This window comes from Meriones unguiculatus, chromosome 6, assembly GCF_030254825.1.
Source record: "Meriones unguiculatus strain TT.TT164.6M chromosome 6, Bangor_MerUng_6.1, whole genome shotgun sequence".
NCBI lineage: Eukaryota > Metazoa > Chordata > Mammalia > Rodentia > Muridae > Meriones > Meriones unguiculatus.
This window is the reverse complement of record NC_083354.1, coordinates 38332856-38347039: the sequence shown is the minus strand read 5'-3', so window position 1 is coordinate 38347039 and position 14184 is coordinate 38332856. Positions and strand designations below refer to the sequence as shown.

Genomic DNA, 14184 nt, shown 5'->3' with positions numbered 1-14184 from the left:
TGACTGCTTGCAGTGTGACCAGTGGCCTCATGCTCCCACTGAGTCTTTCTACAGGAATGAAGCGCATGCTCAAGCTCTAAGTTTTTGTCAAGTGTTTTGAGAAATTCAGAGCTTATAATAAAAGGCAACATTTTCAATTGGTTATCCAGTCAACGTTGACACCATAAGACAGTGACTCAAAAAGAACAAAGCAAATTTGAAGCAAATAGAAGTTTGTAATTGAGATTAGAGAATAAAGCAGAGGCTGGGCATGGTGGCACATATCTTTAATCCAGCACTGAGGAGGCAGAGGCAGCCAGATCTCTGTGGATGTGAGACTAGCCTGGTCTACATAATGCCAGGACAGCCAAGACTATGTACAAAGACCCTGTCTCCAAAAATAAGAATAAAGCAACAGGTCTGGTGAGGTGTTCCGGCAGTTAAGAGTACTTGTTACTCTTGCAGAGGACCCACATTGAAGCTCAGAAATGGCTGTAATCCTAGTTTCAGGAGAGCAGACAGCCTCTGGCATCTGCAGGCACTTCACGTACATGGTGCCCAGACATAGATACCAGGGGAATATTGCATTATCTGAATGCAGCAACCTTTGCTGTTCCACTATTGTATATTCAGATTCTGTAAATGTAGAACACATAGGTTTTCATAGGATAAGATTATAATGGGTCTAGAACAAGGTATGTACATTGGATGTGGGTTATGTGACCATGCACCATTTCATACTCTCTCTAACTTGATATATAATTTTAATTTCTACAGAATAGCTTACTAACCTTATCTTGAGACCTTTTTTTCTTTAGATTAGCTGCTTGAGAAAAGACTAGATATTGCTAGTTAAACAATCCTACAGAGTCAAGCATGGTGTACACCTGTAATCCCAACACTTAAGGAGCAGAGGTGGGAGGATTACAGGTTCAAAGCCTTCCAGGACTACATAGTAAAATTCTGGTTTGCTTAGTTTGTTTTTGACAGGTTGGCTTTGTTTGTTTGTTGTTTTTTCCTTCTTACGCTGGCTTTATTTTTAAATTATAATGTAAAGTAACATGTTTCCGTGTGGCATTTTCCTGTGTACATGGTTTGTTAACTTTCCTCCTCCTTCCATTCCTATCCTTTACCCCTCTGTTGTCTGCTGCCCGTGTACATGATTCATGTAGCCATCCTTTTCCTTATCATTTACAGGGAAAACTGAAACAGTAATATATGTTGACGGAATAACCCTGCAGAGTTTTGTCATGTTTACACATTCATATTCACTTCTTAACTTCAGAAAATAAATGATAGTAAAGAGAGTTTTTATCATCTCCCAAAAAAATATTAAGTAATGAATGTTAACATTTTCCTTTTCCACAGGAGAGATGGTCAAGTCTTGTGATTTTGAGCAGAAACATCAGAAAACGACCATCTTCGAGTAGCCAGAATGCATTCACCTTCTTTTCTTCTGCCTTTGTTTCTTCTAGGCAGCGCAGTCAGTGCTGATTTCTTTATTTGAACTCAATACCCCAGAGTTTACAATGTTACTAGGGGCTTTACCAAAAACTTTCCAAGACGGTGCTACCAAACTGCTTCACAACCACCTTCGAAACACTGGCAACGGGACCCAGGTATTTGTCACGTGTCTCGTTGGCTGTTGTGTGCTATTAGGACTGGTTTAACAGTGATTGCTTTACTTCGCTTGAAGTTGAACTTGGTTTTACTATATGATTTTTACATCTGCATTTGGTAGCAATTTGAGCAAGGACAATTGAATAATGCCTTGAGAAGAGTAGAGTCTTTTGAACCTATCATGCTTGTGTTATAACTTGTGTAGTTAGCAGTGGCCAAGTGAAAGGAGCGACACCTGTGAGCCTTGGAGCATGTTAGAATTTAGGACATCTTGTCCTTTGCCCTTCAGCTGAGCCAGTTCTTGCTTGAGCAGCAGCAAGGGTGACTCATCTTGAGTTGACAAGTAAGTTTGAACAGAATCTATTAAAGGATCCCTGGCTTGTTGGTCTCTGAGTGTGAATATGCAGGATTTTGTTCTGAGGCAGTAAAGTCTGACTAAGTGTGCATCTCAGTGAAGTGTATAGATGTATGTTTGATTTACATAAAATGTCTGTAAGACTGAGTTTTAAAAGAGGGGCCTTTGATGACAAGGAGATGCAGGTGTACATGATAGTAGTCTTAAGGTAAAGAATTCAGAGTTGAAAGTGTTACAGGATTTTTTAGTATGGCAAGACATTTCACAGTCCAGTTGTACATGGCTCAGGGATCTAAAGTGCTGGACTCTGATGGTTACTGACTTGAGACAGACTCCAGGTTTGTCTCATATCAGTGGAGATTCCAGATGCGGATTCTGGAGGGAGCATGCAAAGCAAAAACAGTCTTTATGAAAAAGAATTCTAGAGAAGGGCATCAAAAAAAATTTATGTATTATTTTTTATATTAATTATAGTTTATTTACTTTGTGTCCCAGCTGTAGCTCCCTCCATCATTCCCTCCCAATCCCACCCTCCCTGTCTCATCTCCTCCTTGCCCCTCTCTAAGTCTACTTATAGGGGAGGTTCTCCTCCCCTTCCATCTGACCCTAGCTTATCAGGTATCTTCAGGACTGGCTGCCATGTCCTCCTCTGTGACCTCCTAGCAAGGCTGCTCCTCCCACGGGGGGCTGGGGAGGTCAAGGAGCTAGCCACAAAATTCATGCCAGAGACAGTCTCTGTTCCCCTTACTAAGGAAGCAACTTGGATACTGAGCTACCATGGGATACGTCTGAGCAGGGTTTCTAGGTTATCTCCATGCATGGTCCCTGGTTGGAGAATCAGTCTCAGACAAGCCCCTGTGCCCAGATATATTTGGTCCCTGTCTAGGGTTTTTATAGGGCTTTGGTAGAGAATGAACAAATCTAGGCTGAAGTAATTGCCCTGAGATTGGTTAGTTCTCTGAAATATTGTAGACCATGGTAATGGAGGGCCCACATAGTATTTGCATGGCCTCCACCCCAACCAGAAAGATGATCATACACTGTTTATGCACTGCCCACCCTCTCTGCCCATCTCTGACCCCAGGTTTGTTAATGACTTTGACTGTCTTCTAGCATTAGTGATTTGCCAGATGTTACTACCCTTTGTCTGACCTTGCAGGTGTCTCAATTGCTAATTTTGTTGAACTCTTTTCCTCCTGTTTCCCAAATGCAGTTAACTCTTTGTCTTCCAAATGGTCTTGGTTCTTTTTCCTGACAGAGGTGGAGGCTTTCTCCAAAGCTGTCTTTACTTAGTCTGCCAGAATTTGCCACATTAGAAGCATGGATAGGTGCAAGTACAGTAGGGCCTTACATGTGTCCCTCAACAGCTAGAGAAGGAAGCAGCCCGCCATTACTGGCCCCAGAGCCCTGACCCACCTCCGAGCTGTTTACTTACTTATCTCCCTACCCAGCTGTAAGCCCCCTGGTCCAGGCTTACCATCTTCCTTTTAGCCTCACCTCTGTTCTTTGTGCAGCATCTGAGAGCAACTTGTAACAGAGCACTAGCCCCTGCAACAGAATTTCTCTGAGAGTAATGTCACTTATCTTCTTAAGTGGAGAGACAGTTAATTGAAGGAAAAGGACAATTTAACATGACTGGATTTTACTTCCTCAGTTTCTTTGGGAAAAACATTTCTAAAAGAGACTCAGGAGAAATTAAATTGAATTATCAGTAAAATAGAAGGGGTAAATTAGCTAAGAACAGAAAGCCAATTTACATTTTTTTTTTTTTAAGTTTGTAGGAGGCAGAGGCAGACAGGTCTTGTGAGTTTGAGACCAACCTGATCTATATATTGAGTTCCAGGCCAGTTAGGGACACATAATGAGACCCTGTCTCAAACAATAGAAAAAAAAATTAGTTTAGGATTATGTTAAATCCTTAAGAAAATAGATGTTAATAGTGTTTGAGAGTCAAAACTGGGTTAAAAACAAATGGGCATGGTGATGCACCTCTGTCACCCAGCACTTGCAAGATGAGAGAGGTGGATCAGAAGTTCAAGACTACCCTTGGGCACATGGTAAGTTCAAGGCCAGTTAGGGGTACATGAGACTCTATCAAAAAGGGGTCAGGGGTTTGAGAGGAAGTAATAGAGAGGAGGGCGAGGAAGGAGATGAAGGAGAAGACTGAAGAGGTAGGCTTCTCTTAAAAACCAGACCTAAGTGCATGATGTTGAGAATGCTGGCATAGAAAGATGGCGCTTTCATATGTCCTTTCCCATGACTGTGCCTCTTCCCTTAGGACCTTTTAGTTGCATTTTTCTGTGTTAATGCTCTTTTTACTCCCACCATCAGAGTTCCATGGGGAGTCCTTTGACAAGACCAACACCTCGATCACCAGCCAACTGGTCCAGTCCCCTTACTTCTCCTACCAACACATCACAGAATACGTTATCGCCAAGGTAAGATGATTGTTTTCATTCACGTTGTATGTTACCAATTTCCATTCTGGAAAGGCATAGTAACTATGAATTCAGTAGACTTTCATTTCACTTGAAATGTGTTAGAATCTGAGCTTTCAACAAACTTTAAGCATATGTAAAAATCTGACCCTGGTGATACAGAGGATGAAAAGGGATTGTTTTCAAAAATGAATATTAAAGTTTATTATTAAAAGTCTAAAATTATTACGGTGGTTATTATTAACGCTCTACCATATCAATGAAGACACAGACAACTGTAGAATTTTAAACAAGCCTTATTTCACCTGCGGCTGGGTAGATAGAAAGCCCCTAAACTATCTCGTTACCTCTCAGCCCCACATCCCATGCCATGTGCTTCAATCGTTCCTATTTGGGCTACGTCCCATCCGTAATTTCATAAAGTCTTGCTTACGCTTTTCATCTAAGCTGCTTCTCTCCAACACTGCCTCAGAGTAAATTCCTCCTGGCCATGTGGTTCTCTCCACACTTACCCATGGCTTCCTTCTTATTCTCCCTTACCTCTTTCTCTCCTTCCCATGATCCTCTGTCCTCCCTACCTGCAAACCTTGGCCACGCCTATCTTATCGCCTGCCCAGATGTGTAGGCATTTTAATGGTCAAACAGGGATTATTTAGAGGCAAGGTTACACAGCAACATTTGGGGTAAGTGATAGTCTGTCCATAAGAGACAGCAAGCAGACTCTGGGGAGCAAAGTAATTAACCATTACAGACAAGGCCCTAGACCATGCTGCTAATGTTCTTAAACTGTAAATCATGCCTGTCTTTTCTATTACACCACTTAGTGTAAATGGCAGTATCGGTAATAGTGTTCGATAGCATAATGATCACTTCCACAATGTCAGGAGGAACTTAAGCCTATAGACAAATATTAGAGAGAATAATGGGGAAGAGTTAAATGTTTCATCAATACAGTGGTATTATTTATACTTCTAAGGAAAAATGTGACTGAGATATTCTATTTTTTAAGTATTAGTTAATGATTTATTTATTTTTATTTTACATGGTTTGGTATTTTTCTTGTATGTTTATTTGTGTGAGCATGTCAGATCCCCTGAAACCAGAGTTACTGTTACAAGCCACAGTGTGGGTGCTGGGAATTGAACCCAGGTCCTCTGGAAGAGCAGCCAGTGCTCTTAACCTCTGAGCCATGAAATATTGCTTCTTAATACAAAATAAGAAAGAGGTAAATTTTTCACACACATAGTTGAAGCATGGATATATTTGAGACTAAATTCTCCGTTTTCTTCTCCTTTTTTAACTCGGTATGTGTGTGAGTGCAGGTGCACACGGGGAGAGAGGTCCTTCCGGAGGTCAGGAGACAGCCCTCAGGAGTTGATGCTCTTCTTCTATTGTGGGCTCCAGAGGTCCAGCACAGTTGACTGGACTTGCTCAGCAAGTGAGCACCTTCACCCGTTAGGCTGTCTTGCCAGCCCCAGCTTAAATTCTTGGTGCAGTAGTCAGTAGCCATCATGATTCTGTTGTTGGCCTTTTGTAAAGTGATTGCTTTTTAAATTTTTTTAATTAATTTATTTTTTATAAATTACAGTTTATTCACTTTGTATCCCAGCTGTAGCCCCCTCCCTCATCTCCTCCCAATCCCCCCCTCCCTTCTTCATCTCCTCCTATGCTCCTTCCCAAGTCCACTGATAGGGGAAGTACATTCAATATTCCTCTATTGAGAATTCTCTCTTTAGCTCTGTACCCATTTTTAAATTAGATTACTTGATTTGTTGCTGTTTAACTTCTTCAATTCTTTATATTCTGGATATTAGCCCTCTGTCAGATACAGAGTTGGTGAAGATCCTTTCCCAACCTGTAGGCATTCGTTTTGTTCTGATGACAGTGTCCTTTGCTTTACAGAAGCTTTTCAGTTTTATTAGGCCCCATTTATTGATTGTTGATCATAGAGCCTCTGCTGTTGGTGTTCTGTTCAGGAAGTTGTCTCCTGTGCCAATGAGGTCAAGGCTCTTCCCCACTTTTTCTTCTAACAGGGTTATGTGTCTGGTTTTATGTTGAGGTCTTTGATCCACTTGGACTTTAGTTTTGTGCAGGTTGATAAATACGGATCTATTTGCGTTTTTCTACATTTAGACATCCAGTTAGATCAGCACCATTTGTCGAAGATGCTGTCTTTTTTCCATTGTATGGTTTTGGCTTCTTTGTCAAAAATCAAGTATCTGTAGGTACGTGGGTTTATTTCTGGGTCTTCTGTTCAATTCCCTTGATCCACCATTCTGTTTCTATGCCAGTTCCATGCAGTTTTTAGTTACTATTGCTCTGTAGTACACCTTGAGATCAGATTGTACTCTGAACTCCCGACGATCTGTTGTTGTACAGGATTGCTTAGCAATTCTGGGGTTTTTGTTTTTCCATATGAAACTGAGAGTTGTTCTTTCAAGGTCTGTAAAGAATTGTGTTGCTATTTGGATGGGCATTGCATTGAATCTGTAGATTGCTTTTGGTACGATGGCCATTTTCACTATGTTAATCCTACTGATCCATGAGCATGGGAGATCTTTTCATCTTCGGATATCTTCAATTTCTTTCTTTGGAGATTTGAAGTTTTTTTTAAACATCTTTCACTTGCTTGGTTAGAGTCACACCAAGGTACTTTATGTTATTAGTGGCGATTGTGAAGGGTGTTGTTTCCCTAATTTCTTTCTCAGCTCTTTTGTCTTTTGTATACAGGAGGGCTACTGAGTTTTGTTTTTTTTGTTTTGTTTTTTGTTTTTTTTTTTTCTTCAGTTAATTTTGTGTCCAGCTACTTTGCTGAGAGTTCTCTGGTTGAATTTTTGGGGTCACTCATGTATACTATCTTATCATCTGCAAATAGTGATACTTTGACTTTTTCCTTTCCGATTTGTATCCCGTTGATCTCCTTTAGTTATCTTACTGCTCTAGCTAGGACTTCAAGTACTATGTTGAAGAGATATGGAGAGAGTGGGCAGCCTTGCCTTGTTACTTATTTCAGTGGGATTGATTTAAGTTTCTCTTCGTTAAGTTTAATGTTGTCTATAGGCTTGCTGTATATTGTCTTTACTTTGTTTAGGTAAGTGCCTTGTATCCCTGAGCTCTCCAACACTTTAAAAACATAAATGGTTGTTTGATTTTGTCACATGCTTCTTTGGCATCTAAGAAGATGATCATGTGGGTTTTTTCCTTCAGTTTGTTTATATGGTGGATTACATTGATGGCTTGCCATATATTGAACCACCCCTGCATGCCTAGGATGAAACCTACTGGTCGTGGTGGATAATATCTTTTCTGTGTTCTTGAATTCAGTTTGCAAATATTTTATTGAGTATTTTTGCATCAATGTTCATAAGAGAGATAGGTCTGAAGTTCTTTTTTTGTTGGGTCTTCGTGTGATTTAGGTATCAAGGTGACTGTGGCTGCATGGAATGAGTTTGGTAATGTTCCTTCTGTTTCTGTTTTGTGGAATAGTTTGAAGAGAATTGGAGTTAGCTCTTCTTTGAAGGTCAGGTAGAATTCTATGCTGAGACCATCTGGTCCTGGGCTTTTTTTGGAAGGGAGACTTTGGATGACTGCTTCTATTTCCTTGGGGGATATAGAACTATTTAATCTATATACCTGATCTTGATTTAATTTTGGTAAATGGAATCTATCAAGAAAATTATCCATTTCATTTAGATTTTCAAATTTTGGGACATATAGGCTTTTATAGTGAGAGCTAATGATTGTTTGGATTTCCTCATTGTCTGTTTTTATGTCCCCCTTTTCATTTCTGATTTTGCTGATTTGGATAGTTTCTCTCTGCCTTTTAGTTAGTTTGGCTAAGGGTTTGTCATCTTGTTGATTTTCTCAAAGAACCAGCTCTTGGTCTCATTGATTCTTTGAATTGTTTTCTTTGTTTCTAATTCATTGGTTTCGGCTCTGAGTTTGATTATTTCCAATTGTCTACTCCTCTTGGGTGTATCTGCTTCTTTTTTGTCTAGGGCTTTTAGATGTGCCATTATGTTGCTTGTATAAGATGTCTCAAACTTCTTTCTGGAGGCGCTTAGTGCTAAGAACTTTCCTCTTAGCACTGCTTTCATTGTGTCCCATAAGTTTGGGTAAGTTGTGCCTTCATTTTCATTGAATTTTAGGACATCTCTAATTTCTTGTTTCATTTCTTCCCTGACCAAGCTGTCATTGAGTAGAGAGTTGTTTAGTTTCAGTGTGTATGTAGGCTTTTTGTTATTTCTGTTGTTGTTGTTGAAGTCTAGTTTTGGGCCATGGTGGTCTGATAGGATACAAGGGATTATTTCGATCTTCTTGTATCTGTTGAGGCTTGCTTTGTGCCCGACTATATGGTCAGTTTTTGAGAGGGTTTCTTTGAGGTGCTGCAAAGAGTTTGGGTGAAAAGTTCTGAAGACATCTATTAGGTCCATTTGATTTAGGACCTCTGTAAGTGTCATTATTTCCCTATTTAGCTTCTGTCTAGATGATCTGTCCCTTGGTAAGAGTGGAATGTTGAAGTCTCCCACTATGAAGGTGTTGGGATTGATGTGTGATTTAAGCCTTAATAATGTTTCATTTACAAATGCAGGTGTTCTTGTATTTGGGGCATAGATATTCAGGATTATGATGTCCTCCTGGTGGATTTTTTTCCGTTGATGAGAATGTAGTGCTCCTCATCTTTTTTGATTAATTTTGGTTGAAAGTCTATGTTATTAGATAGTAAGATAGCTACCCCAGCTTGTTTTCTGGGTCCATTTGCTTGAAAAACATTTTTCCCCACCCTTTATTCTACGTAGTGTTTATCTTTGTTGCAGAGGTGTGTTTCTTGGATGCAGCAGAATGTTGAATCCTGTTTCCGAAACCATCCTGTTAGTCTGTGTCTTTTTATTGGAGAGTTGAGTCCGTTGATGTTGATAGACAATAGTGACTAGTGAATGTTAGGTTGCTTTATTGTGGAGTTGGTAGTGTTAGTGTGTTTCAATGCTTGTTTTCTCTTAATTCTTTGTTGTGAAGTTATCTATATCCTGTGTTTTCTTGGGTGAAGTTGATTTCACTGGGTTGGAGTTTTCCTTCTAGTATCTTCTGTAGGGCTGGGTTGGTGTGTAGATAATGTTTAAGTTTGGTTTTGTCACGGAATATTTTATTTTCTCCATCTATGTTGATTGAAAGCTTTGCTGGGTATAGTAGTTTGAGTTAGCATCTGTGGTCTCTTAGAGTCTGTATGGCATCTGCCCAGGCTCTCCTGACTTTCTGTTGATGAGTTTCTGTTGAGACGTCTGGTGTGATTCTGATAGATCTACCTTTATATGTTACTTTGCCTTTTTCGCTTGCTGCTTTTAGTATTTTTTCTTTGTTCTATAGATTTAGTGTTTTGACTATGATGTGACGTGAGGAATTTCTTTTCTGGTCTAGTCTTATTTGGTGTTCTGTAGGCCTCTTATATGTTAATGGACATCTCTTTCCTTAACGTGGGAAAATTTTCTTCTATGATTTCCTTGAAAATATTTTTTGGACCTTGGAGCCTGGAATCTTCTTTTTTATCTATTCCTATTATTGTTAGATTTCGTCTTTTCATGGCGTCCTTGATTTCTTGGATATTTTGTATTTAGGACTTTCGATTTTACTTTTTCTTTGAGAGATGTATCGGTTTCTGCAGTTGTATCTTCAGTGCCTCTCCCCCATCTCTTGAATTATGTTGGTGATGCTTACCTTTGTGATTCCTGATCTTTTCTCTAAGTTCTCCAGCTCCAGGGTTTTTACCGTTTGTGTTTTCTTTATTTTTTCTGATTCTGTTTTAATGTCTTGCACCATTTCCTTCATCTTTTTGAATGTGGATTCCTGTCTTTCCATGATGGCCTTTATTTTTTGTTGTTGTTGTTGTTCACTTCCTCTCCATATGCCACTACTTGTGCCTCAGACCTGTGCCTCTATTTGTTTGGCTGTAATTGCCTGTATTTACTTTGAGAGCTTTGTTCGTTTCCTCTTTATGTGCCTGTAATAACTAGATAAGCATAGCTTTAAAATCATTTTCCTGTATTTCCAATGGATTAAAATATCCATTGATTTGGGTGTGGCTGGTAATGCCATGATATCCTGATTTTTGTTGGATGTGTTCTAGCCATCTGCTTATCCATAACCTTTGCTGTTTGTTCCTGGAGTCTGTACTGCAGACTGGGTCCGTCTGTCTCTGGTGTCTGGAATGTTCTTCAGGAAGATGAGCGAGGTCCACTGGTTTGAGAGTGGATGTTGTTGATTCAACTCTAGCTAAGGGAGGGAGGTTGCAGGTGCATATGCGCATGTGCAGATGTGTGCATAGTGGCAGTGTGCCTTGAGGGAGAGGGTGCTAGAGCATATAGTTGCCTGGAAGGATGGAGCTTAAGCATGGGAGGGGGTGCTGGCTCTGTTCACAGGCACAATGTGCATGCGCAGATGCCCAGAATGCCTCAGTGGCCTACAGGCCTGTCATACTGTCCTACTAGTATTCAGATCTGTCTGGGCTCCAGGAATTGTTTGCCTGGATTCCACTGGTAGACCCACAGAACAGGGGCCTCAGTGCTGAGAACACTGTCCCAAGGATCCCTGTGTTGCCCACAGTGAGGGTGTGGGTGGGAGGGATCCAGTGTCTGGCTGCTAGCATAGAGGAACCCAGGATCTAGGGCTTTGCACACACTCAATTAAAGGTGCGCTCACTCACTTGGAGGCCTAATCAGAAAGCACAGGGGTTCTTCCTGTTCTCCACTCTCAGATTTCGCTTGGCTGGGGCAAATGAGGCTGTAGGAGATCCGTCAGCTCAGTGGTGTCCACTGCCCACCAGACAGGGAGGCCTGCACTTAGGGTGGCTGCCTCTGCAGCCTCGGTCACAGAGCACAGAGGAAGGCCCGCCTGTGCCATTTCAGTCACCGAGCACAGAAGCTCATGCTTGGGGCAACCACTGAGGCCTCAGCCGAGCAGGGAGGCCCATGCTTGGGGCCGAGGTCACTGCCGACCACCTTTGCCGAGCAGGGAGACACGTGCTTGGGGCAAGGGGAAGAGCAAGGGTATTGAATATTCGCCACTCTCAGTCCCCGGAGTCTTCCACTTGTGACCTGGATCCAAACTGTCCCAGCTCACGGTTTGTCCCCTCTCGCCCAGGAAGCCTCAGTGTGGATGTTCTGGCTTCAGCTGCCCTTCCACTCACCAGTTTTGGAGTTTCAGATCCTGTGCCCCTCAGATACGGTGCACACTAGTTGTCGCCATCTTGGACCGACCCGTAAAGTGATTTGTACAATATCTCTTGTTGCAATTACTGGCCTGGGTTTTGTTACTGGTCATGGCTTGCTTCATCAGATTATCAATTAAAAGTTACAGGGTACTACATCAGAGTTTAAGAAAGAAAAATGTATCAAAACTTACCACCTAACCTATGTGTTACACATTTGTGACAAATTTTGCTGTGTAAATTCTAGCCTTAGTTGAATTTAGAGTTTGGTTATAGAATTTATGTCATTTTAGCATTTATGTTCAATGTTCAAAATTCTCTACCTTGTCCAGTGAGATGATGTAGGAGATAAATGCTCTATTGAAAAAGCATGACTCTTAAGTTCAGTCCCTAGGTGACCCTATAAAGCAAGGGGAGAGAACTGACTCCACAAAGTTTCCTCTGACCTCCACATGCACACTGCGGTACCCCGGCCCAACATACACTGCAGTGCATTTTTTTATTTCAAAATTTTCCTGCTTTTTTGTTTTTTTCTTTATCTTTTGTTGTTGTTCATTTACCAAGGCATATTTCAAAAATAATTGGCAGCACCTATAAATAGAGGAAGCACACATTCCCTTTTTCTCTACCAAGGACTGCTCTCAGTGAAGCTAGAATGTGAGGCTGCTCAAGCTGGCCTCCAACTGGCCATGTGGCAGAGGATGGGTGTGGACCCCTGACCCCCTGACCCCCTGACCCCACTTCCTGAGTGCTAGAATAGTGGCGTTCATCACATTTGTGTCTTCTTCAATCAATTGTGTTACTGCTTGTTAATGACAAGGACTAGAAAGCTTTCTATAAAGGACCAAATGGCAAGTGGTCTGTGACCTTTATTCAGCTCTGCTGTTAATACTACCAAAACAGTTAAAAATAATCCCAGCATACATAAGCATGGCTGTGCTCTGGTAAAATTGTATTTATGAATACTGAAACAAATTTTGTATCATGTTCACATGTTATCAAAATACGTATTTAAGAAATGTTTAAAAGTATGAACTGTATTGGCAAGATTGCTTGGTGGGTAAAAGTTCATGCTGCAAAATACCTAATGACCTGAATTTGGTTCCCATGATTCACATGGTAAAAGGAAAGAATCAGTTTCCAAAAGTTGTTCTTTACCCTAAACACACACACTCTGTTTCTCTTTCTTTCTCTCTGTCTCTGTCTCTCTTTCTTTCTAAATGTAATGTTTAAGGCAGACGTAGTGCTCCATGCTATAGTGATATTTGCCTAAAGCTTCAGAACTCTGGAGGCAAAGGCAAGAGACTCTTGAGTTTGAGGCCTGGCTTGGCTGCCAAATGAGTTCTAGCCCAGTTTCAGGTACAAAGTGAGTTCTTATATCAAAAATAGATAATTTTTATCTTTGTAACTATCCTTTAAAATATCCTCAGAAGTGTTTATTTCAACAGGATCAGTTTTAGCCCAGTGTGACCTTCTACCTGCTGTGTAGTAGAGGGTTCTCTGAATCCCTGATCCTACTGCTTCTACCTCCAGAGGTGTGCCAACACCTGTGTGAACCACAGATGTATGCAGCCAGCCATTACTGAAAAACAGCTTACGCTTCTAATTCCAGCACTGGGAAGGAGGATGGCAGTGTGTTCAAAACTATTCTGGGCTGTAGAGTGAGACCCCCAAAAAATAAAAGTCAAACAGATAGAGGTGCTCTGTGGTTAAGGGTGCTTGGCTAACAGAGGACCTGGGTTTGGGTCCCCGTTCCTACATGACCACTCACAGCCATCTCTTAATTCCAGTTCCAGGGGATCTGATGCCCTCTTCTGACCTCCAAGGTCTCTGCACACACATAGTACACATACATACATGGTAGCAGAACAGTCATACACATAGATATAACAATCAAATCAGACAAAAAATGAAATAAGTAAAAATTAGTGCCATCTTTTTCACAGTGCATTTGATTATGACACAGAGAACATGAATTCTGAAGACATTTACAGCTCCCTTAGAGGGGTTACTGAGGCAATCCAGAATTTTAGCTTCAGAAGCCAAGAAGACATGAGCGAGCCCCTCAAGAGGGACCCTAAAAAAGAGGACGGTGATGCAGTAAGTATTTGCATGTTCTTACCATCTGTTACCATATGCCTAACATACCGAATCCCATATGTACGTTCTTACGTTGCAGGCTGCTTCGGTTTCCATCAAAGTGTGTCTAGGTGTGCGGTGTGCGTACATGTATATAACTTTTTGGAAGCTAGTCACTCTTCAAGCATTTGCTGAGTATCAGCTCTCCACATATTAGTGAGTTTCAGGTGTTAGATCTGCAAGAGAGATGTGCCCTGTAGTTCTTTTTAGATACCTAACTAGAGGTGTTTACTGTGGAGCTTTAGTTTAGAATATGCCATCGAGGAAGGTGAATGTGTATTTTAGACTGTGGGGTCAGAGAATGGACGCCTCTGTCAAATGACATTTGTACTAAGACTTAAAGCCATAAGCAGGAGAATTGTGTAGACTGATTAGCCAGTGCGGAGGCATGGAGGAACTAACTAGCTTGTGTAGTTGAGGATTTAGAAAAAAGGCGTTGTGGTTGGAGCATT

The 14184-nt window shown here is 41.1% G+C and overlaps 1 protein-coding gene across 29 annotated transcripts in view; it reads left to right on the top strand.

Annotated features, from left to right (window-relative positions):
- The window catches only part of Clasp2 (cytoplasmic linker associated protein 2), a 180655-nt gene that overhangs the window by 146342 nt on the left and 20129 nt on the right, over positions 1 to 14184 (top strand). For all 29 annotated transcript variants that reach the window (XM_060385138.1, XM_060385132.1, XM_060385124.1 and 26 more), the window contains 3 exons: positions 1455 to 1598; positions 4286 to 4392; positions 13540 to 13693. In XM_060385138.1, the coding sequence (XP_060241121.1) occupies positions 1455 to 1598; positions 4286 to 4392; positions 13540 to 13693 (405 nt within the window). The remainder of the gene's footprint in view (positions 1 to 1454; positions 1599 to 4285; positions 4393 to 13539; positions 13694 to 14184) is intronic.